Source organism: Vitis vinifera, chromosome 14, assembly GCF_030704535.1.
Source record: "Vitis vinifera cultivar Pinot Noir 40024 chromosome 14, ASM3070453v1".
Lineage (NCBI taxonomy): Eukaryota > Viridiplantae > Streptophyta > Magnoliopsida > Vitales > Vitaceae > Vitis > Vitis vinifera.
This window is the reverse complement of record NC_081818.1, coordinates 6,313,011-6,338,073: the sequence shown is the minus strand read 5'-3', so window position 1 is coordinate 6,338,073 and position 25,063 is coordinate 6,313,011. Positions and strand designations below refer to the sequence as shown.

Genomic DNA, 25,063 nt, shown 5'->3' with positions numbered 1-25,063 from the left:
AAGGGGTAAGGACCTCTCCTTAGGCCACCTCCCTCAAGCAAAATCGGAAAATGATCCGAGATTGGGCGAGGCAATCTTCTTTGAATAGCCCTACTGTATTGATCTATCCAATTGGGGGACACCAGGAATCTATCCAACCTGGCCCACGATTGATTATTGAGCCCCCCACTCCAAGTGAAGGATCCCCCTTGCAAGGGAATATCAATTAGCCCTAACTCATCTATGACCTGGGCAAACCTCCTCATAGCTGAAGTGATCCTCCCATTTCTACTCCTTTCAGCTTGGTATAGAGTTGAATTAAAGTCACCTCCTAAACACCATGGGTCCTCCCACAGTCCTCTAATTGCCCCGAACTCCTCCCATAAACACTCCCTATCCTTTCTGGAACAAGGACCATAAACCCCTGTGAACACCCAGATTACTCCATCTCCCACATTCCTGAATCTACAGGAAATGGAGAATTGGCCCTCTTCCACCCCCAGCAAATCTAGAGATCTTTTGTCCCAGCAAATCAAGACACCCCTTGTTGTCCCCATAGCATTTAAAGCCTTCCAATCAAGATGTCTCCCCGGCCCTAGACTCCTCACCACCTCTTCAGACATAACTTGCATCTTTGTTTCTTGAATACAGAACAGGTCCACCTTTTGGCTTCTGATAACTGACTTGATTACTTTCCTCTTGGACCTATCATTCACGCCCCTCACATTCCAACTCAGAAGTCTTACATTCATTGGACAACTGAACTTTGGATCCCTCTGCCCTGTTGAGGGCCTTTCTTCCTAGTGTCCCCTTCATAGTTAACAGAGCACTCCAATCTCTTAAGCTCTCTTTCAAATCTTGTAGTCTCCAATAGCCCTTTGTCTATTATTTTCTCCCTTCTTTTCCTGATTTTTCCTAAAAAATTCAGAATTTCCTTCTCTAGACCTTTCGTTGAGAAACCCAAAAAGTGGCTGAATTTAATCAGGCTACTTTCCTCCCAATTGAGCTGGTCTTCCTTTCTGCCCTCTTGACTAGCCCACTGGTCTGTAGTCCACCCCAAATTCCTACCCGTAGGGTCATCGCTGCTGATTTCAACCAGGTCCCAACAGCCATCCCTTCTTCCTGAATGATCTTCTGTATTTGGTCTTCGCGACCCACTTCCAACCAGAATTCCCTCTCTTCTCCCCCCAGAATGGTCGTAATACTCCCTCTCCGGAGTCCGACCGAAACAAAGAAGATTAGAAGAGGAAGACCCTTGTGCCCTGGTACCCCCCATATTTATCTCTGAGACATACCTCGCAGCTTCTTCTTCTAGCATTCTTTCAGCGCTCGGGTTGTTTGGGTCCAGCTGTTGTCTTCTCCCCATTTCTTCCTCTCTGCATCTGGTGAACTCTTTCTCTAAGTCATCAGCTTTAAAATGACCGTTGGAGCAAGAAGAAGGGGTTTTTAAAAGAAGCCCAATATCTGAAAGGTGGGTCTGGGCTAAATTGGATTTCCCCTTATGAGTCTGGCCCATACCATAGCCTGCACCCCGCCCCAACCTATTAGAATGCCTCGGCCCAGACTGATCCCCCTTTGGGGCTTCAGAAGCTAGAGGTAACTTGGGCCCATAGGCCCAAAGCAGCCCAGAAGCTGTAAGCCCAGATTTCAAGCCAGGCCCCTGCGGCGAGCCCACTCGCGTTTGGGCTCTCTTTACAGAGGGGCCCATGTCCTGCGACAGACAGTCAGTCCCATCATCTGACTGACTCTGCGCCTCGGTTCCCACGCCCACCAACTGCTCCACTCGCGTAGCAGCGCGTGAAGCTTCGTCACCTTCAACCTCCCTCGTTGTTGGATTCCACAGGCTTTGCTTTCTCCCCTCTTCCGTCCTTATCGACGGCATCCTCTCCCACCATAGGGTTACAGAGTATGTCGTCTCTTCAATCCCTAACTCTAGAGTGTCAGGGAAAGTCTCGCCGTCCGATCTGACCAAGACCCTGGCCCACTGCAACTCCTCCAAGCTCTCCGTCTGAGGATCGACGTCAAGAAACCCTCCACACGCATCTCCCACCCTTCTCAGCACCGACAGAACCCATAACGACATTGGTAACCCTAATATTCTCACCCACACTTCCTTTCTTGTCTCCCCTTCCTCCAAACAGCCTGAGTTTGGGTCCCAGCACTCCAAGCCCATTTGAACACCTCTCACAGCCCTAATGCCTGATAGATTAACCCGTCTCGCTTCTTCCACAAATTCAAATTCCAGCAACACACGTCCTTTTCCCATACTCGCCATCCCCATCTTGCCTTTCAAACCCCAAGCTTTGGCCATTTCCCCACCCAAGGTTTCCAAGGTTTCCCCTGTTGTATTGTTGGGGCTCTAGCTTCCGATCAAGCAATGTTCTAGCCTACTGAGATTTCTACTTAGTTCCTCCCGAGCCACCTCCACTCATATGATCTTGGACTCCTTGTTCCACCCACCCTTCACCGCATCTGCAAACGACCTCCCTTTCGTCATCTCCGTGCACTGCCTTCCCCTTACCCTCATTTCTTCTTGTTTTTCCTTATTAATAATACTGTTATCCAACTGATAGAGAGCCTCCACCATCGCCGACCATCCCCCCTTGCCTCCTTTGCCCTTCGGAATACAAATACTATAACTTTTCAACTCCAAATCAATAACCCCCAACCGCAAAAAACAACCCCCCCTATTCGTAATGCGCACCAGAGAAAAGTTCCTCCCCTTCTCCTTCCAACCCTTTTCCCATCTGCCTTCATTCACATCTTCAATGCACTGATGAAGGCCTTCCATGAACAGTCCGACGCTGAACATCCCCATGCGCACCCAAGACGATACCCCTTTCTTGCTTTCCGTGATGGTTATTAGGGTTTTTCCTCTCCTCTCCTCCATTTCCAGCTCGAAGGACTTGGACTCCACCCCGAAACTCCTCGTCTTCCTTTTCCTCCTATTCTCCGCGCGAGAAACATTCTCGCCGCCGGCGGGTTCACTCACTTCCTCGCTCTCGGCCGCCCTCGTTCTCTCACTCGCTCTCTCACTCATGACGTTGATTTAAAACAATATTTTAATTTTGACAAATAAAAATAAAATAACCTGCACTAGACATGTTTACTTTGGTGAGACAGGAAAGTAATTGATTGGAAGGCTTTAAACACAGAATTACCTTCCTATTGTCTTCAAAATAAGATCTAAGAAAGTAACGAGAATACTTCTCACATTTCTGACTCATAGTTGCTATCAAGAATCAGCTTTTTTGCACATGAAGCAACATGGGGCAAGATTTTGACGTTAAATCAGCTCAAAAGGAGGGGTTGGAGAGTTCCCAATAAATGCTACTTGTGTAAAACAAAAGAAGAAACAATTGATCATATTCCCCTTCATTGTTCGAAAGCGCAATCTTTGTAGCATTTGATTTTTGCTCTCTTTGGGGTTTAGTGGGTGATGCATTCCACAGTTAGTTGTGTTCTCTTAAGCTAATGCAGGATTTTTGTTGGCAAAAAGATAAAGAAAGCTTGGAAGGCTGTTTTTTTGTGCCTATTTTGGACCATTTGGAGGGAGAGAAATAGGAGTGTCTTTTATAATTGTGAAACCATGGATAAATTGATTATAAATTCTTTTTTGTAACTTCTTTAGGATTGCGTTAGATTGTATAGTGGGGTCAACTCCATGTCATTGGTTGACTTTGTGGATTGGCTAGGCTCTGTGTAAAGTGTGGTTATAGTTTTTTGTGTCTTCACATTGTTTTTTGGTAGTTGGGTCTCTTTGTATACACCGTGTATACCTTTTTTTTCCTTTAATACGTTTTCATTTTCCCTATCAAAAAAAAATCACTTGATAGTTCAATGAAAGAAAGTCATTTGAATTTTAATTAGTGAAAGAGTTATCATCAAAGAAGACATAATGATGTTAATCAAAAGTTTCCCTCCAACAGGATTATCAAAAACTGCAGCTATTCCAGTTCAACACCTTGTACGAAAGTCGTTAAACCTATCACATAGGTGATTAATACTCAAAAAGAACATATTTTAGATAGTAATTCTCATGAGTTTCACATATTTTGAGTAGCAATTATGATTAAAATACTCAATTAACAAGTTGTTGCCCTAGCAAAAGTTATTAACAAGTTTTATGAAGTTTTGGAGTCATTTCAAGGTATGATTTTGATAAATTGGTGATGAAAGAGATGAATCGAATTGAAGAGTGCAAATAATGTGAATGATGAGGAAGAAGCAATGTAATTGGATCGAGATTTGGAGGTAGTTAAAGGGGAGTCAAAAGAAGAAAATGGAAGAAATGATAAAAAGAAGGTCAAAAACAAAATATTACAAATTCGCATGATCATGCGAAAATTTCGCATAACTGTGCGAAATGGACCAAGGGAGGAAAATTGGTTGCAGTATAAGGAGGATGCCTAAGTTGATTTTGCATGAACATGCGAAAATTTCGCATAGTCATGCAAAATGGTCTAGAAAGCTGTTGTTGTTGTTGTTGTTGTTGCTGCTACTGCTACTCCATTGATTTCGCACGACCATGCAAAAATGACAGTCATCGTGTGAAATGGCTGAAGCTCGTACGAAATCATGATTTTGATGCTAAACTCCAGATTTGTGAATCTAAAAGGTTCTAGAAGACCAATGAGAGGTTGTCAAGTGTCCACTTGACCTTGGCCTATAAATAGAAACTTGAATTTATCATGTCGTAGTTTTTTTGGATACTTTGGATTTGAAATTTTTTCTAGAAACTTTTTTTGTAAATAGAATTCTCTATTTACTTTCATTTTCCCTCATTTTCTCACTAGCCAAACACGCCTTGTGAGATCAAATCTCCAAGTATGAGTGGCTAAATCTCGTTTTTTTTTTTTTAGGAAAGAGTAGAGGCAAGATCCATGGTGAATTAGAGAAATAAACCTTAATTGCAAAGGTAAATTGATCCAATTGATTGATTAATTGAATTTTGGGAATTTTTCTCTTCAAATTGTCTTAAATGACTATTACATTGCAAACTAAGAAGATTCATTAAATTCTTAAAACTAGATTTAATGAGATCGAATAGTTGCATTGTATGAAACATTAGAAGATGATTTTACGATGAATTGAATATATTGTTTAAATTAATCTCTTGGATTAAATAATCCAACTTGAAGAGAAATTAGATCTAGGCCTAAAGCTAAATAAAAAATCGGCTTAAATGAGAATTTAGATTTTCAATCTAACTTGATGAAAAATAGATCTCAACATCTATTCACTATGGAAATTGTTTTCTAGAAAATCCAAATTCCGAAAATTTCTTTTCCAATTAATTCTCTCTTATTTTACATTCTATTGTTCTTCTCAATTAGAAATCATTGTTATATTGAATTTTCACCATGAATTGTCAAATCAATTTCACTTGATCACAATCATTTCTTTTCCCCCATTCAAGCCTTAATTACTAGAAATAATCCATCCCAGTGGACGACACCTAAGACCACTATACTACGGTAACTTTTGCTAAAAACCTTTTTTGATCAGGTAAGAGTTACTTTAGCATGGTTGAATTAGGTTATAAATTTTATTTTAATGCGATAAACAACAAAAAATAAATCAATTAAAAATGGCGTCGTTGTTGGGGATGGTGCCAAGGTGATTAAGGAAAATTTTTTGGTGAGGATTTACCCTTGTGATCCAGATCACAAGATTGGTGAAGTTCCCTTAACCGATTCTCCATTTTTCTTCTTATTTTTTTATTCGATTTTTGTTTTTTATTTCCCTTTTTGTTCTTCTTGGTTTGTTTTGGCTTTTCTTGGCTTGTTTTGTAGGCGAGAATTGCATGCTACATTGAGAATAAAATTTGAGGGAGAGCTTTCAAAGGATTATATTGCTAATCATCTTTGGTTTGTAATCCAATTTTTGAGGAAATGGAAAATCAAGGGGAAGACCAACAAAGTCAACATGGACTAAACAATGACAATTCTCGCATGTCTAGGTCAATGAGAGAATATATGCGCATCCTCAATGGATAGGTGTGGGATCTTGTATGGTTCTTCCTAACGAGCCTATTGAGATAAAAACTCACTTGGTACCATTTCTACCTCAATTCCATGGAATGGGAAATGAAAATCCATACACTCACATCAAAGATTTTGAAAAGGTTTGTCATACATTTCATGAGGGAAATACATCCATTGAGCTTATAAGATTAAAGCTTTTTCCATTCACATTGAAGGATAAGGCAAAGTTGTGGTTCAACTCATTGAGGCCCCAAAGTATAAGGTCATGGTCGGAACTACAAACAACCTTCTTGTAGAAATTTTTTCCTACACACAAAACAAGTGGCTCGAAAAGGCAAATTACCAACTTTGTAGCATTGGAGAATGAAAAATTTTATGCTTGTTGGGAAAAATATATGGAAGTAGTCAATGCTTGTCCTCATCATGGTTGTGACACTTGGATGTTGGTAGGCTACTTTTATGAAGGCATGTCACCAACTATGAAGCAATTGCTAGAACCATGACTGGAGGTGACTTTATGAGCAAAAATCCAAATGAAGCCTTTGAATTTTTGAATTATGTGACTGAAATATCAAGGTCATGGCATGAGTTGTGGAAAGGATTCACACGAGTCCAAGTCTCAAAACAATTCAAATGGAGGAATGCATATGGTGAATGAAGATGTTGATCTAGAAGCTAAAATGATAGCTTTGACAAGGCTAGAGGAACTTGAAGCCAAGGGATTTCATGAAGCAAATGCAATATATGATAATCCAATTTACATGGAGCAATGTTCTAGCTGTCAATTTGTGGAACATCAAATGAGTGATTATCCTACAATACCAGCTATGAGAGAAATGAATGTTGAGAATCATTCGAACATGTCATGGAATTGTGGACAAGAGCAATTTTCTTCAAACCAACACTTCATGCAAGACTCTCCACTACAAGTTTCTTTCATTGAGCAAGCTATTGTAAACTTGAGTAAAATTTTGGGTTGGTGATCAAAAGAATCAATACTCAAGTAAACCAAAGGATAGACCATGTGGAGACATCTTTGAATCAGAAATCTGAAAGCTTGCAAATCAATCTCACACAAAAAAATTGATAATATGCAGCTTGCTATTTCCAAACTTACAAGCATGCATACGGTGCAAGAAAAAGGAAAATTCTATTCACAACCCCAACAAAATCCAAAGGGAGTCCATGAAATTGGAGAGACAAGTGAAAGTTCTACGAAGGAGGATGAATTCAAAGCAACCATTACCTTAAAAGGCGGTAAGCAAGTTGATCAACCTATGCCAAAACCAAAAGAGAAGAAAGAGAAGAATGAAGATGATGGGAAGAGTGAAAGAACAAAAGTTGAAAGTTTTGAAAAAGAAAAGGAGGAGAAGTGTGAAGCTAAAATGAACAAGGGTATGCTCTTAGCTCCACCTTTTCCCATGGCTCTTCAATCTAGGAAGGAGGTAAACAATGCTCCTAAAATTTTTGAAGTTTTGAAGCAAGTAAAAGTCAATATACCACTCCTTGACATGATTAGACAAGTTTCACCCTATGCCAAGTTTCTTAAGGATTTGTGTACCATAAAGAGAGGGATGCATTTGAAAAAGAAAGCTTTCTTGACCAAACAAGTTAGTGCAATCATTCAATGCAACACCCCAATCAAGTATAAGGATCTGGGATGTCCAACAAACTCGGTGAATATTGCAACACTTTTGTGAAAAGAGCACTTTTAGACTTGAGGGCAAGTGTGAATCTTCTTCCCTACTCGGTATATAAGCAATTGGGGCTTGGAGAACTAAAGTCTACCTCCATCACACTTTCATTGACAGATAGACCGAATAAGTTTTCAAGAGGAATTATTGAAGATGTGCTGATCCAAATCAATAACTTCTATTGTTTGGTTGATTTTGTGGTGCTTGATACGGAACAAGGAACTAGTGGACTCAACCATGTTCCTATTATACTTGGTCGACCTTTCCTTGCCACAGCAAATGCATTGATTAATTGTCGAAGTGGGGTGATGCAACTTACCTTTGGTAACATGACAATTGAGCTAAACATTTTCCATTCATGTAAGAAACATGGTACCAAAGAGGAAGAGAAATTTATGAAGGCTTATTTGATTGAATTGTCTATGGAATAGCTAGTGAAAGAAAAGGTTGAAGAAAATTTTGCAAAACTTGGTGAAGCAATTTCCAATGAACGGGTTGAAGTTTAGAGGATCAATGAAGAAATTCAACCTATGAAGTTAATAAAGGGGTGCTTCGGCTTGAAGAAGGCAAAAACAATGAAACATGGTATGCACAATAATCTAAAGGCCATTAAAAAGAAACTCAAGAAATGGCATGACCAGCTTATTCAAAGGAACAAGTTCAAGGAAGGTTATTTCAAGGCATATCCTTTTGCGGGAAAGCTTAAATACCGAGGAGTTGGTCCATTCATTGTTTGCAAGCAATATTCAAATTGAGAAAATATAAGGGTCGATGGGCTTAGTCATATCAATGGCTAGCTAGCCCAATGGTTTCTTGTTTCTCTACTTTCTTTTGAATCTTGATTTTTTTTTTCCCGTTGAATAAAAATCCATCTTAACTCCTTGATTTGTGTTTTGAAGGACTTATAAAGAAGATGGAGTCTATGAAGCAATGCAAGAGGACATTCTAATGGCCTATCACCATTTTGCACAACCATGCGAAAACAGGGGAAGCCATGCCAAAACAGGGGAGTGTTCATATCGTTGAAAATTCAAAAGTTTTAAGCCTCTATCTCATTTTGCATGATTGTGCGAAACTGATGTGAATGATTGAAACAATTTCAAGCCTCTGAACCAATTTGCATGAATAAGCGAATTTTTGCATGGCTATGCGAAAATTATGTTGAAGGCTACAATAAGAAAGAGCTCTCTGGACCAATTCACAAGTACATGCAAATTTTCACATGACTATGCCAAATTCTTTTAAACGAAGAGAGTAGTTGCAGTACACTTCACCTTCTTGTCTAGTTTGCACACTTGTGTGAAACTTTAAAATTCCATGCGAACCATTAACTCATCATTGAAATCATGTTTCCTTTGGAGATTGTCATCATCTATACCTTGATTTTACTCCACACATTGTGTTTCTAACATAGTTTTTCCTTTATATTTTTTTTCCATATTTTCTTCTCTTGTATCATTTTATATCCTACAATGCTCATGTTTAATCTTATTTTTGTTTCAGCTCTTGAAGATGAAATTCATGAGAGATTGAGGTATTTTCCCTTCCTTTCTTCGTATATTTTCATTACACATTGAGGACAGTGTACAAGTTAGGTTGGAAGGAGGATTAGAAAGGAAGCGAAGGAAATATGTTGTTAGTTTTTCTATAATTTTTTTTTTTTCATAAATTACATTTGTGACTTATTTAGTGAAATTTTTTTTTAGAAGACTAGCATTTGTGATTGATGAATAAGCATACCTAACTTGAAAGAAGTTGATTTAGAATACTAGCTTATTTGTTTGATCTTCGAAGACTTGTTATGTAAATTAAAGTTGATTTGACTTTAAAGTTTTCATTTTCCCAAGGGTCATTTCTATTCGAGTTTTGACACATATTGTACACTCTATACCCCGGATATAAGATGAAAAACTAGTCTAACCTTGAAACTTGGACTTAATTGTCTTGGTAACATGGATTACTTTTGAATTGAGTTGAGACACCTTGAAAAGAGGCCAATGTGCCCAAATTGAAAAAAAAATACATATATATATATAAAATATGAAGAAAACAAAAGGTTGATGAATAAAAAGGTTGAGTTATGCTTATCTTGAAATCCGAGCAAGGTCCGAGGGGTATATGGCCCAAAGGTCTTTGAAGCCCAATGCCCTAAGCCATTTTGGTTGGAAGCCATTGACCTCAATGCTCGCTACATGGGTGGATGGGTGGAGTATGAGCTCAATTGTAGGTGCTAAGGTATTGGATTCTAATTTGAGGAGTCTGGGGTGAAGTCCGAGGAGTTAGTGGCTGGTGAAATAGTCATATAAACTTAGTGCCCTATGCCTTATGGTTGGGAGTCATCAATGAATTCCCGCTACATAGACCATATGCTTGGAGATACCTTTAGCATTGCACTTCTACAATTAGTCCTTTGAAAAAAATAGTAATAATAAATAAAGATAGGTGCATTCTTGACCTATGAAAGAGTGGTTTTTGTTGCTTGAGATGAATTAAGCTAGGTTGGGGGGAGGATTAGTTTTGAGCATTATATTCAGGGGCTAGCTTAATTACACTCAAGACTTGTTTGGAAAGATTGTTTGAGGAATGAATATGGATATGTTTTGATACCTTAATTTGCATGATATTTTTTCTATTAGAGATAGTAAATAAGTTGGGATTTTGTTGATACCTATGGATGGTAGGGTGTGCTTGCTTATCAACCATTTACGCTATGGAAATTTCAAAGATATTTTCCAAATAATTTGCTTATGTGACTTGTGATTTCCTTTTTAGTATTCTTTTTTCTTTCTTTTTGTCATACAATTGCTAAGGGACAAGCAATGTGTTGGTTAGGGGGAATTAATTGAATTTTGGGGATTTTTATCTTCAAATTATCTTGAATGACTATTACGTTGCAAACTAGGTAGATTCATTAAATTATTAAAGTTAGATTTAATGAGATCAAATAATTGCATTGTGTGAAACATTGGAAGATGATTTAAGATGAATTGAATATATAGTTTAAATTAATCTCTTGGATCAAATAATCTAATTTGAAGAAAAATTAGATCTAGACCTAAAGCTAAATCAAAAATCGATTTAGATGAGAATTTAGATTTTCAATCTAACTTGATGAAAAATAGATCTCAACATCTATTCACTATGAAAATTGTTTTCTAGAAAATCCTAATTCCGATAATTTCTTTTCCTATTAATTTTCTCTTATTTTACATTTTATTGTTCTTCTCAATTAAAAATCATTGCTATTTTGAATTTTCACCAAGAATTGCCAAATCAATTTCACTTTATCACAATCATTTATTTTCCCCCATTCAAGCCTTAATTACCAAAAACAATCCATCCCAATGGATGACACCTAAGACCATTATACTACCGTAACTTTTGCTAAAAACCCTTTTTGATTGGGCAAGAGTTACTTTGGCATAGTTGAATTAGGTTATAAATTTTGTTTTAAGGCGATAAACGATGAAAAATCAATCGATCAATAGGTGATAGGGCACTAGTTCTACAAAATCAAATACTCTACAAAATAACATATTTGTTGTACCCATGTTTCCTTCCTAAGAAGCTTTTATAAGAAAAAGGGGAAAATCCTAGATGCAAGTCATAGCCAATAACCATGTTGAGCAAGAAAGAAATCTAATGAAGGTGTCATGGTTAAGCTTAATTTGAAAAGCCACTACTATTCCACTAGATGTTTGATAAGCAGAAAAAGCAATTTAAGCAAGTCCAGATTCCATGTTACCAATTCAAGTTAATCGAAGAGTCCACTACTTCAGATATATTGCAAAGAAAACCTGGGTACATACACACCTTGTCTTCAACTGGAGCCCGTGGCTCTTCAGAAGCCTCTCTCTTTGTTCTAAGCTTCATCTCTTCATTATTCTCCAGTGCCTGGAACAAAATAACCAGTATTAGTAACAAGGCCTTTCTATTTATTAAATATATGAAGATATAAAACCCATGAATCAATTTGAGGAGAATGCCTATACCACCCTCCTAGGAAAATGACTCTAAATAACATTAACAGTGGAAACACATATTATTGCAGCTTTGAATGATTTCAGGGCAGAGCAAAAGTATGCTAGAATCCATGAGCCTACAAGAGCCCATGGCTTTAAGATTGTGCTGAGAAATACATTTAAATCACAACTGAAACTTTCTATAAAAGGCATGGCAGCATTCATTCTGAAAGGCAGCATCAATGCCATGAAAGCCTAAGCTTCTCAAAAGGCATGAGCTTGGTGAAACTTGCTTTGATACAAAGACCATAAGGTGCCAAGGAGCTAAAGTACAGATGATAACAACAAATCACACCGATACTTCTTGACATATGATAGGAACAGCAATATAGTAGGATTTCAGAATTGTTGGATGCCAATCCTCATCACCATAACAAGATCTACAATTAAGCATTATTACTCCATAATGTAGGTAGCCCCATAACTGATTCATGAGATGACTAAGGACAAGTCAGGATTCACAAGTTACAATGCAGATTGTTTATGTAAATAAGGCTTGACACCTTATAACTTGAAACAGCATATCTTTGTGATAAGGCTTGACACCTTATCTGAAGAACTGTAACTCACTTGACTTTTGTAAGATAGGATGGCTCCTCATGATCATCTAAGTGTTTGGCTCTATGTAAATGTGTTCATCTATTTTGAATACATTGAACAAGTTCAATGTTAGGACATATCAGAGGAAAATTACTGTCTCCTGTTGCTGTTATTCCTGTTACTAACAAATTTAAAAGACTGTCAATCCTGAGAAGTTTAGCAGACTCAAGTTTTGGTACTGATTGATTTGACAGCAAAATCCTTTCCAATCAAAACCCGAACATCTAGGGTGATTAGTGTTAAGCTTGTGGGAACACATGCTCAGTAAGAAATCAACTACTCTCTTTGGAGTAAGATGTCCCATTGAGTCCATTTTAGGACTTATGATGAGGATAAATCTTCAAGACATACTAACAAAAGGAAGAAAAGAGAATAAAGAAATCCTAATTTACTCCATCAAGGGTATATGGGTAATATGGAGATTTTTAGTTACTTACCATCATATAGTTAGTTATTTTAGTCCTACTTAAAAAGTCCACTTTATAAGTTTCTTATTCTAATAAAGGTACACGAAAAGAATTCTACTTTCTAAAAATTGCTATTTCTTAAAAATATAGTCTTTCTAAAGCTTCTAGGTTTTGGAAGGTTTAAAAGTTTTAATAAAGAATAAAGAGTCATGATGGGTACCATATAGGTTAGATTTCTTCATATAATTTGTTGAGTCTGGGTTGGCTAAAGCCTATAAATAACATGATTTTGATGCAGAAACCAAGGAAACTATGAAAAACAATGTATGATATCAATTTCTTTTTCCTTCTTATACTTTGCAACTTTAAATGGTGAGACTCCGTTGTTTCTTTTATAAACAAGAATCCTAAAAGGGCTTAAGTTAGATCATGGTTTAAGATTTCCCAAAATTGGGCCAAAATTTCGGATATCAGCTGGGGTCAATATAATAAATTAAGAAAAAAAATCTGTTGAGAAAAATTTCCACAATTTTCCTTGTAACCCGCTTTCTTTGGTTTTTTGCCTTTAGGGGTCTGTTGTATACTTCTTGTATGTATTGGGTTGGCCTTTGGGCGCCCTATTTTATTATTATATACTTTCTCTATGCTTTTACCTATCAAACAAACCACAAGAACCAACTGCTGATTCCCTCTACATTTCAAGGCTAATAACAACCTCCATAGGATGACACATTCAACTTTCCAGAAAAGTAAGGGCCTCTACTTCAATAGCTTTAAGCCAGAACTTAATGGCTTAGAGAATCCTCTAATAATCCTATCCTTGCTAGGAACTAAAAGCACAACCAAATAATGTAGTAATGGCCGCTAAAAACCCAAGGACAGTAAGTAAATTATGAGAATCTCCTCAAACCATTGACAGGATCAATTTCCTACGAAGGATTTACATGAGCACCAATTGAGGTTAACACATGACAAGCAATTTTTTTGCTTTCAGATATGTACTGAGAGTGTAAACTAAAACATCAATACAAAGAAATGAACAACAATCAGTCAATTAAGCATGCCATCATCCCCAAACAGTCATGAAACACTAGGACTATATTTAATTGGCCGGATAGGATAGGATAGGATATGTATATCCTAAGATATCACATCCCATTAGATAGGAAATGAATAATCCAAAATATGATATCCAATGGGATATAATATCCTTGGAAATTAAATCCAATGCACATGATATCCTAAGATAACATATCCAATGAGATATGTTATGTTTATATTTAGTTTGTAAAATGAAAAAAATAAAATAAAATGAAATATATATTATTTTTTAATGTTTAAAATAAAAATTATATTGCATTTCAATATTTTATATTTGAAAAAATATAAAATTTCTTTTACGTTTAACAATATTCATGATTAAACTATTTAAACTTCATAAATAAATAAAAAATTATATTATGTTATTCAATATATAAAAATAATTTATATATATTAAATAAGACATATTTAATATTATTTTACAATATATTTTATAAATATTTTTTTAGTTTTTTTTAACCACAAATTTAATTTTATAATAAAAAAAAATTATTTGAACAATAAGTGATAGAATAACTTATCCTATCTCATCACCAACCAAATATGAGATTGATGTGTTATTCCTTCTCTTACCCTATCCCATGTTATACCCAACCAACCAAGTATAGCCTAAGAGTTTATTTGGAAACGTTTTAGTAAACAGTTCTCAAAAAATAGCTTTGAGAAAAGTTTTTAAAACAATTTTTTGATGTTTTCTAGAATAAGATTCTGTTTAGGAACTTGGAATGTTCTCAACCTATTTTCTATGTTTTCAAATATTTTTTAAAAATAACTTTTATCTATAATGTTTTATTTTCAATCATTCTCCATATTTGTACAATTATATTTTAAAACAACTCCCAAAAAATAAGTGAAAATAACTTAAAATAATTAAAATATGTTCTCAAAAAGCACCACATTTTTATAACATTTCTCAAAAACCTGTTTTGGGAACAATTGATAACCAAGCATAGCCTAAGGTACCTAAATTTTTCTCTTGTGTATAATGTATAGAAAATCAAGTTAGAAGTAAACAACTTTCAGAACTTAATTGAACCATAATAAAAGAAATAATATAAAACAGTATTCAACATGGTGCATATTCTGAGAACTAAAGACAAATAATCAAAATCTCAAGGAAATTGAAGACAAAGAGTTGATTGAAGCAAAGGGCCAATTCAAACTCTTTTCACAAAGATAACCCCAAGTATACTAAGAAATTCTACAAATCATGGCCATTGATATACAGTTGCTTATAGTGGCGCCATGTATCAAATATGAAAGTCCTATGCCATTTATGATGTCACGTGCCTAGCATGTGACTGCTCAAGTTGAGGTTAATAACCCCCAAAGTACAAGGATAATACATAGAATTTAAAATATGATAACAACACAATAGCACATGATTTAATTAAGTCCTCAAACAAATAAAAAGTAAAATGACAAAAAAAATAATGATGGATCACAGAATTTATGGACAAATTGGGGTAAAGGAATAAGCCACATCGCCAAATGATTCCAAGCTCTACTAGTTTTGCTAATAAGCTATTTCTTTCAAAAGGCTAAGTTGCATCACCATTTACAGTCCAGATTTTAGAAACTCTCCCCTCTTGCCACATTTATTCTAAACAAGAAATTTGAAACATCAATCACTTATGTCATAAAAAGAACAGCTAATCTCTGAGGAAGCAGTTTGGGAAATCAAACTTTCCAACCATTTATCATTTTTAATCCATTGAAAATGATCAAATTAAATTCAATTACCGATAGCCAATAACATTCAAAACCTGTCTGGTTCCATTATAATGAAATAAAATGTGATTTATTGATTTTTCACTAGCTTTTTAAAGACTACATTTGTTCATTGTTGTCCACCTTCTCCCCATAAGGAGATTAATGGTTAGGATCACCTCAACCCGGGCCAAAAAAAGGGTCCTTAATGGGGAACAAGTACCCCAAACTTCTTCAACAGGGAACTGCTCTAATTCTCAGCATATACACAGTCATAAAAAGATTTCACTTAGAATCTCCCCTTCTTATCCTCCATCCACAATAAACTGTCTTCCCCTGTGGCCTACTGCTTGCAAATTCACAGCATGAACAAGCACCATAAACTAATCTAGTCCCCCATCTCCCAATCCTGAAAATGCCTTCAGAAACGAAGAGAACAATGCCTCCTTCCTCCCCAACCTCCCACAAATGTGCTACCCTAGGATCAAAGGAAAGTCTCTTTCAAAGAGCACTCCCTGCCCTACTAAACCTAAACCCCACCCTCATCTCCCATTCTAGACTGCAATAGAGGCTCTAAGCTGAAATCTCCCATCCTATTCTAATTTCTTCCCACGATCCCCCACCAAAAGTTTCTCGCATGTCTAACATGCACTACCCCCATCCAACACTCATAAGCATATCTCCACAACCATTTGCTGAGCAATGCACTATTTTAGAGCATCCAACTTTCTAATTCCCAACAGTCCAAACTTTATTTCCTAGCATATCATCATTCAACCTATTAGTTGCACTTTCTTCCCTTTGAATGACTCCTCTACCAAAAAACAAAACAACTCTCTCTATCTTTTCTAGTCTAATTCTTACTTTCTTAGGAATTACAAAGAAATAAATGAAACATATTGCAAAGCTAAAGAAGGTGCTCTTAGTAAGGGTTAATCTTTACCCCTTAGAGAAGTATTGCTTCTTCCAAGAGGCCAATTTCCTTTTAACCTCTCTTCCAACACTACACAAGACCTATGAGTCACTCCCAAAGGCAATCCAAGATATATGGCAAGAAGGCTCCCAACCCTAAAACGGAGCAAGGAGGCCAACATATAACCCCCTCTCCCTCACAAATGAAAGCAGGCTTTGTCTTTTCTTTTTCTTTTCCTTCTCTTTTTCCTTATTTAATTTTTTTTTTCTCTTTTTTGGTTTGGGAAGCAGCTTAGAAAAGATCTTACAGTGGATCAACAGAAGAAAAGCAAATGGCATAAACTGACTAGTGTTGTGTGTGTAAAAGCAATAAGGAAGTTTCTTTGGAGAAGAAGGTCGGGCCGTTGAGCTTAAGGCCCAGTCCGTGCTTAACCCTAGGCCATTGTCAGACAACACCGTGGGCTGTAAGTTTAAAGGCCCGTCGGGGTTGGGCCAAAACTTAGGAGGAACGAAGCCCTCTGGTATGGAAGTTTGGTCGCGAAGAGAAGAAATCGAAGCGAGGAAGGGGAAAGCCCCCGCGGTTCACATGAGGGATGCTATGCAGGAGGAAGAGACGGCAATTTCAAAGAAGACGTGGTCTACCCTCTTCCCTCCAAGCGCCGATCGACGACAGGGACATCGATGCTGCAGTGAGCCTATTTTCACACGAGGTTCGTCGTCGTCAAGTGAAGACCGCAACATGGAAGAGGAGTTTGGGATGGGCTCTCAGATGGAGCGAGGTACCAGAGTGAATCCTCTCTCCAGATGTCCTATGTCTGGTAATCTTTCGAAGGAGGACACCTCGGCGAGACGCGTTGAACTCAAAGGAGGGCTAACGGGACGAGTGGGGTTTGATCCTCGTGGCTATTCAGTCATGGGTTCACCTTCTAATTCAATAATCAGAGGTAAAGGACTCATCTTTGAGGGGTTTTGCGAAATTCCGGGAGCCAAAATCTTGGAGGTATGTCAGCCCTCTTCTTCTCAGCCACCCGAGTCACCTCCTTTTCCTTCATGTAGTCCGGATTCCCCTTTGACGAATCCCTCTAGTCCAATTCTTCCCAATTCAGTCCCTCTTTCTCAGTCTCCTACGGAAAACCAAGGCATCTCAAAAAAATTTTATGAAAAAGGTGGTGTTGACTATTTAAATCATGGTGACATACCTGACCGTGTTGAGGAAGAGAACCAGTGTGCTTTTTCTAACCAGATGACAGAGAGCTGTACCCCTAAGGATTCTATTGTCAGGTCGCATAAGGAGGTTTTGGGTGATTTCCTTATTGATGGTATGTCCCCCGGGAAAATGGACAAAGTGCGAGAGGTATTATGCTCTCTTGACATTAAGGTGTATTCTAGGAGGAAGAGCAGAGGCCCCACAGGGCATTGAGACATGTTGGTTTTGGCTTGGAAGGTTAGGGTCTGTGTGTTTTCCCATGAAAATTATTAGCTGGAACGTTAGGGGTTTGGGTTCAAGGAATAAGCGTAGGATGGTTAAAGATTTTCTTAGGTCAGAGAATCCGGATGTTGTGATGATTCAGGAAACAAAAAAGGAGAATTGTGATAGAAGGTTTGTGGGTAGTGTCTGGACGGCCAGAAATAAGGATTGGGTTGCTCTTCCGGCGTCTGGGGCATCAGGTGGGATTTTGATCATCTGGGATTCAAAAAATCTGCGTAGAGAGGAGGTGGTAACAGGATCTTTCTCGGTCTCAGTCAAGTTCTCTTCGGACGATTGTGGACCTCCTTGGATTTCTGCTGTTTATGGTCCAAACAGTCCCTCACTTAGGAAGGATTTTTGGGTGGAACTTTTTGATATTTATGGATTAACTTATCCGCTATGGTGTGTGGGCGGTGATTTTAATGTCATTAGGAGAAGCTCATAAAAAATGGGGGGTTCTAGCCTAACTCCAAGCATGAGGAACTTTGATAGTTTTATTAGAGAATGCGAATTACTTGACCCACCCCTTCGGAATGCTTCATTCACTTGGTCAAATATGCAAGAGTCTCCCGTGTGTAAGAGATTAGACCGTTTTCTCTACTCAAATGAGTGGGGGCTGCTCTTTCCCCAAGGCCTTCAAGAAGCCTTAATCAGAAGGACATCGGATCACTGGCCAATTGTTATGGATACCAACCCGTTTATGTGGGGGCCAACACCTTTTAGGTTTGAGAATATGTGGTTACAACACACTAATTTCAAGGAGAACTTTAGAGATTGGTGGAGTGGGTTTCAAGGAAACGGATGGGAAGGTCATAAGTTTATGAGGAGACTTCAATATGTTAAAGCTAAATTGAAGGAGTGGAATAAGTTTTCTTTTGGAGAGCTTAAAGAAAAGAAAAAAAGTATTCTCAATGATTTAGCTAACTTTGACGCCATTGAGCAGGAAGGGGGTCTCAATCCTGATTTGTTAAGCCAAAGAGCCTCAAGAAAAGGGGAGCTAGAGGAATTAATATTGAGGGAGGAAATTCATTGGAGACAAAAAGCCATAGTGAAATGGGTCAAGGAAAGGGATTGCAACTCTAAGTTTTATCATAAAGTGGCTAATGGCAGGCGAAATAGGAAATATATCAAGGAGTTGGAGAATGAGAGGGGCTTAGTGCTGAAGAATGCCGAGAGTATCACAGAGGAGATCTTACATTACTTTGAGAAGCTTAACACAAATCCGACAGGAGAGTCTTGGGGTGTTGAAGGTTTAGATTGGTCCCCTATTTCGGAAGAGAGCACGTTAAGGTTAGACTCCCCTTTCACCGAAGAAGAGATTTCTAAGGCCATTTTTCAGTTGGATAGGGGCAAGGCTCCGGGGCCAGATGGCTTTACTATTGCCGTATTCCAAGAGTGTTCGGATGTGATTAAGGAGGATTTGGTGAGAGTGTTCGTTGAATTTCATAGGAGCGGAATTATCAATCAAAGCACTAATGCCTCTTTCATTATTCTAATACCCAAAAAGTGTTTGTCAAAGAGAATATCAGACTTTAGACCCATTAGTTTGATCGCTAGTCTCTACAAGATAATAGCCAAAGTGCTCTCTGGGCGTCTAAGAGGGGTTCTACATGAGACCATCCACTATACTCAAGGCGCTTTTGTTCAAGGGAGACAAATATTGGATGCGGTTCTTATAGCGAATGAGATAGTGGACGAGAGAAGAAGGTCAGGGGAGGAAGGCGTCGTATTCAAAATAGACTTTGAAAAGGCATATGATCACGTGAAGTGGGATTTTTTGGATCAGGTGTTAGAAAAGAAAGGGTTCAGTCCTAGATGGAGGAAATGGATGAGTGGATGTTTATCTTCAGTATCTTATGCAATCTTGGTGAATGGTAGTGCTAAAGGTTGGGTTAAGGCATCAAGGGGATTAAGACAAGGCGACCCTTTATCCCCTTTTTTGTTTACTTTAGTCGCAGACGTACTGAGCAGGATGCTTATGAGAGCTGAGGAAAGAAATATGATGGAGGGTTTCAGGGTGGGTAGATTTAGAACTAGGGTGTCCCATTTGCAATTTGTGGATGACACCATATTCTTTTCTAACTCAAGGGAGGAAGAGCTGCAGACTCTGAAGAGTCTTTTGCTAGTGTTTGGGCAAATTTCTGGGCTCAAGGTCAATCTTAACAAGAGTAGTATTTATGGCATCAATCTTGATCAGGCTCATCTTTCAAGATTGGCTGAGATGCTTGATTGTAAGGCGTCTGGATGGCCTATTCTCTATCTGGGTCTTCCTTTGGGCGGGAATCCTAAGGCGTGTGGATTTTGGGACCCAGTGGTTGAGAGAATCTCAAGTAGATTAGATGGGTGGCAAAAGGCCTACTTATCCTTCGGGGGGAGGATAACTCTTATCCAATCTTGTCTTACCCATTTGCCAAGTTACTTCCTATCCTTATTTAAAATTCCCGCTTCAGTGGCTGCAAAAATAGAGAGGATGCAAAGGGATTTTTTATGGTCAGGGGTTGGGGAAGGCAAAAGGGACCATTTAGTGAGGTGGGATGTTGTGTGCAAACCGAAGACAATAGGGGGTTTGGGTTTGGGGAATATTTCTTGGAGGAATCTCGCTCTTCTAGGGAAATGGTTATGGAGGTATCCTAGAGAGGGATCAGCTCTTTGGCATCAAGTCATTTTAAGCATTTATGGTTCACACTCTAATGGTTGGGATGCTAACACTTTAGTAAGATGGTCACATCGCTGTCCTTGGAAGGCTATTGCTCAAGTCTTTCAAGTGTTTTCTTTGATTACTCGGTATGTGGTAGGAAATGGGGAAAGAATTCGGTTCTGGGAAGATTTGTGGTGGGGGAACCAACCTTTGGGAACCCAATATCCAAGACTATTTAGAGTAGTCGTGGATAAAAACATTTCTATTTCTTCAGTTCTCGGTCCATCTCGGCCTTTCTTGTGGAATTTGAATTTCCGTCGTAACCTGTCAAATTCTGAGATTGAGGACTTAGAAGGCCTCATGCGGTCTCTTGATGATTTGTATCTCTCTCCTTCGGTCCCAGATGCCAGATTATGGCCATTATCCTCTTCAGGGCTTTTTTCAGTCAAATCCTTTTTTCTAACATTATCTCAATCTTCTGGTTCTCCTCATAACTTTCCTTCAAAGTTCGTGTGGAATTCTCAAGTTCCTTTCAAAGTGAAGTCCTTTGTCTGGTTAGTGGCACACAAGAAGGTGAATATTAATGATATGTTACAAGTGAGAAGACCCTACAAAGCCCTTAGTCCTGATATTTGTATCCTGTGCATAAAGCACGGGGAATCAGCAGATCATCTTTTTCTTCATTGCTCCTTGACGATTGGGTTGTGGCACAAGTTATTTCAGTTAGCTAAGATGGATTGGGTTCCCCCAAGGAGCATATATGACATGATGTCCATCAAATTTAAAGGCTTCGGTAATTCTAAGAGAGGGATAGTTTTGTGGCAAGCTGCGAGCATAGCTCTAATTCGGGTTGTGTGGTGGGAAAGAAACGTAAGGATTTTTTAGGATAAAGCAAGGAATCCAGGGTTCCTTTGGGACTCTATTGTTTTCCTTGCTTCCCTTTGGGCTTTCCGTTCCAAGGCATTTAAGGGGATTCCCCTTAATGTGATTCAACTGGATTGGATAGCGGTGTGTACTCCATAGGGATTGGTCCTTAGTGGGAGGTCTTTTGTTTTAAGTGTATTTTCTTGTAATTTAGTTGTCTTTGGTGGGAGGATTTCTCATCCTTCTTCTTGTACTTCTTTTTATATTAATATATCTTTGTGGCGTTTCCAATCAAAAAAAAAAAAAAAAAAGTGTCTAGCCATATCATTCTTCATTGTGTGTAGAGGGAAGTTCATGGCCCTTGTGAAAAGAGAGAAAAGGGAGAATTCCTAATTTTTGTTAATAATACACATTGGACTTGAGTATATATATACATGTTAGTAGGACCCACAATACAATAAGGAAAAAAAAAGAAAAGTAAATAACTGAAATAACTGTACACTATCTAACACTTCCCCTCAAATTGGAGCATATATGTCATATGCACCAAGCTTGTTACAAATGTATTTAATTCTAGGACCTCTGAGAGATTTAGTAAAAATATCTACTAGTTGATCATTTGAATTGACAAAACTAGTCGCCACACATACTGATGTGATCTTCTCTCTAATGAAGTGACAGTCAACTTCAATGTGTTTGGTCCTTTCATGGAAGACTGGATTGGATGCAATATGCAAAGCGGCTTGGTTGTCACAGATGAGCTTCATCTGTTCATCCTTTCCAAATCGCAACTCCTGAAGAAGATGTTTCAGCCATATGAGTTCACATGTTGCCAAAGCCATAACTCGATACTCGACTTCAGCACTAAATTTGGCCACTACATCTTGTTTCTTACTCTTCCAAGATATTAGGTTACCTCCAATAAAAACACAATACCCGGAAGTGGAACGTCTATCTGTGGGTGAGCCAGCTCAATCTGCATCTGTGTAACCAACAACCTGGGTATGACATCTATTATCGTACAACACACCTTGGCCTAGTGTGCTTTTGATATATCGAAGAATGCGGATTATAGCATCCCAATGGCTATCACATGGTAACTGTAGGAATTGACTAACAACACTTACAGGAAAAGAAATGTCTGGACCAGTAATGGTGAGGTAGTTCAGTTTACCTACAAGTCGCCGATATCTCCTAGGATCTCATAAAGGCTCCCCCTGTCCTGGTATAAGTTTGACATTTGGATCCATAGGAGTGTCTACCGGTTTACAGTCTAAAATACCGGTTTCTTCCAACATGTTTAAAGCATACTTCCTTTGGGAAAGAACCACACCGAAACTGAATTAAGCTATCTCAATCCCTAAGAAATACTTGAGTTTCCCCAAGTCTTTAGTCTGAAAGTGGGTGAAAAGGTGTTGCTTTAGTTTCTGAATACCATTTTGATCACTACCTTTAATGACGATGTCATCCACATAAACTACTAGATAAATACACTGCCCCGAAGAGTTATGATGATAGAAAACAGAATGGTCTGTTGTACTGCGAAACATGCCAAACTCCTTAACAACAGAACTAAAACGGCTAAACCATGCTCGAGGAGATTGTTTCAAGTCATATAGAGAACGGCGTAACCTGCACACTAAACCAGACTCCCCCTGAGCAACAAAACCAGGTGGTTGCTCCATATAAACTTCCTCAGCAAGATCCTCATGAAGGAAAGCATTTTTAATATCTAACTAATAAAGAGGCCTTGAGACTCACGTCCTATGCCAATCGTCTTCCCCGTACTCCGGTCTTGCAAGGTCACAAATTTATCAGAAAAAGTAATAGAGCAGTTAAGAGTACGAGTGATTTTGCTAATGGAGATAAGATTAAAGGAACACTCAGGAGTATAAAGGACAGAAGTGAGAGGTAGAGAAGGGAGAGGATGTGTCAAACCAATGCCTTTAGCCACAGTTTGAGAACCATTAGCTAAGGTAACAGTAGGTAAGGCAAAGGTAGTAGTAATAGAAGAGAAAAGATCTTTATTACCAGATATGTGATCAGAAGCGCCAGAATCTAGAATCCAAGGTCCAAGAGAAGATGTGTGGGTAAAACAAGCAGAAGCATTACCAGTCTGGGCAACAGAAGCTGACTTGGTGGCCTAATAGCGCAGATAGCCATCATACTCACTGTCAGTGAGGGAAATACCCTGAGATGTGGAGGAACTCGGAGGCTGAGGCGGTTGTGGATCAGATGACTAGGCCACGTGGGCAGTGCGGGGAGGCCGCCCATGTAACTAATAACACCGATCACAAGTGTCGCAAGCTTATTGCAATAGGTGCAATGAGGACGTTGGCCTCTACCTCTGTTACCACTGCATCCTCCTCGAGAGTTAGTTTGAGAAACTAACACAGAAGAATATGAAGTGTTATCAGATGGCAAAGTCTAAGTGGAGGAGATACGGAGGAGGCGAGCAAACACATCATCCAAGGATGGAACGGAGGAACTGCCAAGAATCTGATCACGGACGGTCTCAAGATCTGTACGGAGGCCAATAAGCGTAAGAACCATGAAGAACTTGTCAATCTATGTTCATTGATCCCCAACATCAGTAGTAAGAGGCATCACGGTCAAGAATTCCTCCTTAAGAGAGGCAATCTGGCCAATATAAGTAGATAAATCCACGTCTTGTTGTTTGACATTGACAATAGAAGAAGTCACCTTATAAAGACGTTGGATATCATTCGTGTATAGCCCTTTCGCCTGATTCCAAAATTTAAAGCATGTTTTGTAGGCCCGACGATGAAGCAGAATCTTAGGATCAACTGATTGCCATAACACACTACATAATTGTGCATCTATCTTCCTCCATTGTACTTTGTCAACCTCAGGGATATCTGCCTCCTGCATAACAAGGTGATCCTCATAACCTTGACCAATAAACCAAAGCTCCACAGAGGCAGACCAGGACAAATAATTTTCACTGCCAACCAATTTCTCCGAAGTAATCATAGGACATCCAGATATAACAGAGGAAAAAATGGAACTTTTAGTAGCCATATCTACTTATCTGGAGAACGAAATATGTTTGGATCGAAGAGAGCCCTAATACGGCTTCAAATCGCGGCTGAAAGAAGAAAAACCGAGGATCTACGGTTGTGAGAGACCAAATAGTAAAGAAAAACAAATGTTGCACTACTGGAAGGGTAGAAGAACACTTCCTAAGACTCGTGCAGGGCTCGAGGTGGAGAGGAAGTCACCGGAGGTCGCCGGAAAGGCTGTTTAGAGGGCCGACGGAGACAAAAACCCCCAAAAAATGCACTTGTAGGGCTCGAATGGCACAAACACAGATGGAGAGTGGCTAGACGGCGTCAGGCGAGGCTGGAGGTGGAAGCGCGTTGCCAGAAAGTGCTCCACGCTCCCTCACGCACCGGCGTATGAGCTTCAAGCCGCCGGAGAAGAAACGCGCATGGCCGGCACGTGATTGAGAATCTCCCTCCGGTGCTTTAACAAAACTTGAAGATCTCCTCCTTGCGCACCTGATGGTATGGTCGGTGTCGGAAAAGGACATTGCCGGAAAAAGTTGCCGAAAAAGTTGCCCGCGGTGAGGGTTTTCTGACAACGGTGAGGGTTTTCTAACGGCGATACGGTTGACAGGAAAGCTTTAGGAGATGGGAAAGGTGACCGGAATGAAACACG

At 38.8% G+C, this 25,063-nt stretch overlaps 1 protein-coding gene across 1 annotated transcript in view; it reads right to left on the bottom strand.

The window, feature by feature from the left end:
• The window catches only part of LOC100253751 (5'-3' exoribonuclease 4), a 73,770-nt gene that overhangs the window by 27,956 nt on the left and 20,751 nt on the right, over nt 1-25,063 (bottom strand). The window contains exon 11 of the mRNA XM_010661627.3: nt 11,474-11,554. Coding sequence (XP_010659929.1) covers nt 11,474-11,554 — 81 coding nt within the window. The remainder of the gene's footprint in view (nt 1-11,473; nt 11,555-25,063) is intronic.